General features: G+C 40.2%; 1 protein-coding gene and 1 long non-coding RNA gene across 6 annotated transcripts in view; both read left to right on the top strand.

Moving 5' to 3' along the window:
• The first annotated feature begins 312 nt into the window (after positions 1–312).
• Positions 313–2,857, top strand: LOC113211409 (uncharacterized). Of its 2 annotated transcripts, none has more exons than XR_008011278.1 (7): positions 313–1,054; positions 1,159–1,220; positions 1,322–1,428; positions 1,506–1,691; positions 1,792–1,903; positions 2,070–2,241; positions 2,338–2,857. It is a non-coding gene; the product is annotated as an uncharacterized LOC113211409 (long non-coding RNA). The 2 variants fall into 2 exon arrangements; XR_008011277.1 differs by having other exon boundaries at positions 320–1,054; positions 1,322–1,421.
• Positions 2,858–3,260: 403 nt separating this feature from the next.
• Positions 3,261–4,903, top strand: part of LOC113215920 (atypical protein kinase C) — a 25,202-nt gene continuing 23,559 nt past the window's right edge. For 2 of the 4 annotated variants that reach the window (XM_052268659.1, XM_052268657.1), the window contains exons 1-3: positions 3,261–3,387; positions 4,116–4,232; positions 4,475–4,686. In XM_052268659.1, coding sequence (XP_052124619.1) covers positions 4,168–4,232; positions 4,475–4,686 — 277 coding nt within the window. In that variant the 5' untranslated portion in view covers positions 3,261–3,387; positions 4,116–4,167. The remainder of the gene's footprint in view (positions 3,388–4,115; positions 4,233–4,474; positions 4,687–4,903) is intronic. The other 2 variants (XM_052268658.1, XM_052268660.1) reach the window with 2 other exon arrangements.

The raw sequence follows: 4,903 nt of genomic DNA, 5'->3' as shown, positions 1-4,903 counted from the left end.
ATCCGAACGGACAGACGAATACACCATGTGGAGTGGTAAGGTTAGTCACAGACCGGCTGATCGGTGACTGAATGACTTGTATGTGCAAAAAGTTTTCGTCTCAAGACAAACGCCAACATCAGAAGGATATCGAGAAGACTTACTTGGCTCATCGGATTGAAGCTGAAGCACTCCTGCTGTAGCGACGTTGACAATGTGACACAGCACAGCAGCACAAGTTGAATGAGAGGGCTGTCTCCGCCGGCACGCCCCTTTTTAACCCCTTCTTCTTCTTTCCGATTTCTTCTCGCTTCTCCTTCTCCTCTACAATACAATATTGCCAACCTCGATCATTATGTCATCCTGGTGTGATTTTGGACAAAAAAAATAACAAAAACCTGCATCCTTTTAGATTGAGAGACAGTCTCTTTATTATGAAGTCCATCCGAATTTTAGTCACTCATCTCTGTGGTTATTTGATGACAGTTGGCAACAAAGTTACTTGGAACAAAGCAGACGGATGTCTTGTTCAGTCAGTTCTGTCAGTGGTTTGAACTATCGGTACAGTCTTTTGCATCCAAAAGACTATGTAAATGTGATTTTTTTTTTGTCGAGTGGTGTCATTTGCACTTGGGCCCATTAATGACTTTATTTAACGATTTACATGTATTATTTTGGCCTTGGAATGATTTTACATTGGTCAAACAAATTTATTTGAGTTCATGAGCGTCGAAATAAGGTCTCAGAGTTATAGCTTCAGCTTTAGTTAAAGCTAAGTACTCGACCAATAAATATCATAAATTTTATTCACTTATTGACACCTTGCTTATTGACTGCAGTCCAATTAAGTTGTTTGTATGAAGGCCGTGAAGATTAGATCACGGTCTTTCAAAATGTTCCAGGAGCTGCAGTTGCGTTTCAGACCAGCACATTGCAAAATTTATAACTTCATAGCACTCATTTGGTAAACTATCTCTCCAAAACGAAATGCTCATGTTTGTCAAGTCTTCTATTTTGGAAATATGAAGAACAAACGAATGCAATGCCCGCTGTTTATTTACTTCAATGTTTAAAGGTACGTTTTGATCCACAGTGTCAATCTTATCTCAATTATCTCATTCAATTTCATTGTGTTCAATCCTACTAGAGGCTATATCTTGCTTCCTTTGTGCTTTCTAGTTTCACGATAAGCTGTGTTGTTTGTGAGAAATGGTTTCACGGGAAATGTGTAGGGCAATTCAGTAAGTGTACTCATGCCTACTCGGACATCATCAATTATTTCTTTTTGTGGCCAACTCCATTTATATGCACCGTACTCACTCAATACTTAATTCCTTCTTAGAAAATAGGAAGAAGACTGGGTCTGTCCCCTCTGTTCTGGAAGACATGCTAGCATATGGGTCAAAGAAAGGCTCAGCAAAAACTCATTTTATGGTTTAATGGTTATTTGTCAGTCTTGGTTTATTCTCACAATCCAATTAACCTTCATCTGTGCTCTCTGTTAACCGATCTTCCTTATTTTTCAGGTACTTCTAGTTCTTTCAATACTCCAAAAACAATCAGGAAAATTTCTCAAATTCCGCCACTCAAGGAAGCTCATTCTCGCTTACCATCTCATAGTGGATTAGCTAACATTACACCTACCTCAGACTCAAAATCAAAGAAAATTCAAAGTAAATTGGAAGGAAGTCATGGGGATTGTGACCTGAAAGGTAAGATGATGGAATTTTTCCCGGTTAAAACTTTGGTATGCTACTGAACTTCCAACCATCTGTTTACTCTATGCACTAAATATTGTGAACTGTCTTCCAGATATTCCGCCCTTTGCCTGCTTTGTCACCTGTAGATCAAGCTTGTCCTCCTCCACTTACTCTGATTTCTCAGAAGGGGATCTTGGAAATTCCTCCAGTCATCAATGAGCAGGGTGTGTGTTCTACAGTATATGCCTAATTATTTCTCAAAACTAACATAATGATATCAACTTTTTTATCTGGTTACAATCATAGTAATTTCAGTCATAGTTTATTCTCACAATCTAACTGATCTTCATTTGTGCTCTCTGTTAAAAAAATCTTAATATTATTTTCCAGATACTTCTAGAAGTTTTAACACTCAAGAAAAGAATCAAGAAATTTGAAACTCTTTCACCAACAACACCTTAGCCTCTCTCAATCCGTCCAGTTGTGAAACCTATCCCACACTTAAACTTAAGGCCAGTTAAACTGAAATTTGATGGAAGTTTGGGGGATTGTGACCGAAAAGGTAATGTGATGAAATTTTTCTTGGTATAAACTTTGGTATTATTGAACTTCTCTCTGCTTACTCTATGTAGTAAATATTGTTAATTTTGTCTTCCAGATGAACTTCCCTCCGCTACTCTGCCCTCCTAGGAGTCCAATCTACAGGCCACTAAGCAATCTTTGTCTTAGATTCATTCTTTTAAAAAATCTTATATCTGGTATTTTTCACATTTCTAAAAACTTATCAGTTTAATGATGGATTTAGTCTCAGTGAAGCCAGTGAAGCTGAAGCCACCCCGTCACTTGTTTTGGGCAATCTGATTGGTTGAATGACCAAGCGACCAATCAGATTACCCAAAACAAATGACGGGGTGGCTTCAGCTTCACTGGCTTCACTGAGACTAAATCCATCATTACCCTTACTCCTTGCCCAACATCAAAAATGTGCTTTTCACTTTAGAAGGGAATTTTTTGTTGGAACTACCCACACATTTGTGTCACTCAATTATTTGTCATCCTCCTCTTTATCCTCTTTGGTGCTGATTATTGTTGGTAGATTAAGTCAGTCATGTCTTTGTTTGGTCAATGTGTCTGTGTAGCGGTGGAAATAAATGTCCAGTGTGTTATAGTGGAAGAAAAAAAAACTCTGTTTGTTATTAATTATGAAAAAACCCACCAAAAAACACAATATATGCATAACAGTGACAATTACACACACTCTTCTCGTGGCCTTCTTAATGCTGACTTGTCTGTAACACTTAGGAAGTTCAAGCCAAGCGCGTTTCCTTTGACACCAGTTGCCGCAACATGTCAGCCAACCTACGCCACCGATAAGCTGCGCCCTTTTCTAACTTAGAGAAATCGTGTGTCATACATGCTACAAATATAATGCCCCTGCAACAAAAAGTGCTTTCGTCGATCGTGTTTGCGAGTTAAACGGATCGCTCTGTAGTTGCTTGGATATGCTCGCTCAGATGCCGAGGGTGTTGGTGGTGTGAGAGGCGTGCGGATAGGAGCAGGGGTGTGGTGGGGGTGGGGGTGGTAGAGGTAGGGTTAGGGCAGGGCTCGGCAAATTATTGAGGAGTCGGCTGCGTTGATATGTGGAAAGGTTTTTTTTGTTTACCTCTGAATTTACGAAGCTTTTTCATGAAGTAGGGTTTTGTTGCGTGTAAGTTTTATTGAGGCTGTGGTTGCTACTGAATGAATGCAATGGTTTCCTGTCTTGTTTGAGGCTATTAACAAGTAGATGTCAGTATGACTCATGTAAGGGGATAATTTCTAGTTTGTATTTCATTAATTTTTTACGTATTCTGTCTTGATACTTTGTTAGTTGCAAGATTAACTGCATTTAATTCTATTTAGTTTTTCCAAAATGATCCTATTTTGCCTCTCACTACGTTTCTATTACTCAGGTTTGCTTAACCGTCATTAGCTAATTTGGTTATGTTTTCTTTCCTGTGAATTGGACTGGACCTAAAGTTTTCAGTTGAGTTTCCAGAGTTAAGTGAAGTAATGCTTGTTAGAGGATCACATTAGTTTATTTTCAAATATGAAGCACTTTAATAATTTAATTGAACGAGGATACTGTCTCATACAATTTATTGAGGATGTATGTAAAAGGTCTTTAGAAATATATATTGGTGTTTAGTTAATTTTTTTGTGTCTCTCATATCATGCATTTCTATACTATGCTATTTTACGGTATCTGAAGCTTACTGTTTACGTTACACATTGTTTTGTGACCCATCGATTTACTACCTAATTTATTTTGTGCTTTGCGGCTCTGGTCAATCATTTCCAGATTTTTGTGTAGCATGTATTTTATGAGTTTAAAAGCATGGCTGCATGTGTTTTGCCCTAATATTGGATTCTCTGTTTTCTTGGTTTTGTTTTTAGTAGGACTAAGGAGTCTTGGCAACCCCGCATAGCTTAAGTGTTTCATTCCATCATGCCCACCCAACTAGCTCCAGAAATGGATGTCCCAGAGATTCGAGTAAAAACTGTCTTCAATGGGTAAGACTTTGAACATTTTCAACTTAACTCATTCAGTGTTAAGAATTTCTTCTCTATAATTCATACAAATTATCCGAATATAAAGGCCCGCCCAACCGTCTCAAACTGCTCGCTTAATTATAGCACACATGTGGAATCAAATTGGCAATGTTAGAAACTGCAGAAATTCTGCAGAACAACTCAGATAGTCAATTTCAAACTGAATGGTAGGAAGCGTCCCAACCTGATGATGTTTGTTCCAGTGAGGTGATGATCACCTACATCGACCCCAACATCACCCTGGAGCAGCTGCAGCGCGAGATGCGGGCCATCTGCCACTTTTCGGGCGAGCAGGTCTTCACCATGAAGTGGGTGGACGAGGAGGGCGACCCGTGCACCGTCACCACCCAGATGGAGCTCCGAGAGGCTATCCGCCTGTACGAGCTCAACAAGGACTCGGAGCTCACCATACACGGTGAGTCCTTGCTCAAACTAACCATCCGTCCTGCAGGGTTCATGCGGACGAATTCACACGAACGTGCCAAGCTCTGAAAAATCCCCACATCTCACATTTCAACCGGGCTTTTGACCTGCGCAACTTGCACCCTCACCCTCACTCACCCCTTTTGCAGCGCTACCCCGCGCACAGTGGGCCGCGCTGAGCGCGGGGGCGGGACCAGCGGGACGGGGAT

This window comes from Frankliniella occidentalis, unplaced genomic scaffold, assembly GCF_000697945.3.
Source record: "Frankliniella occidentalis isolate FOCC.00 unplaced genomic scaffold, Focc_3.1 Scaffold74, whole genome shotgun sequence".
Lineage (NCBI taxonomy): Eukaryota > Metazoa > Arthropoda > Insecta > Thysanoptera > Thripidae > Frankliniella > Frankliniella occidentalis.
Note: the sequence above shows the minus strand (reverse complement) of the source record. Positions and strands in the feature narration are given on the sequence as shown.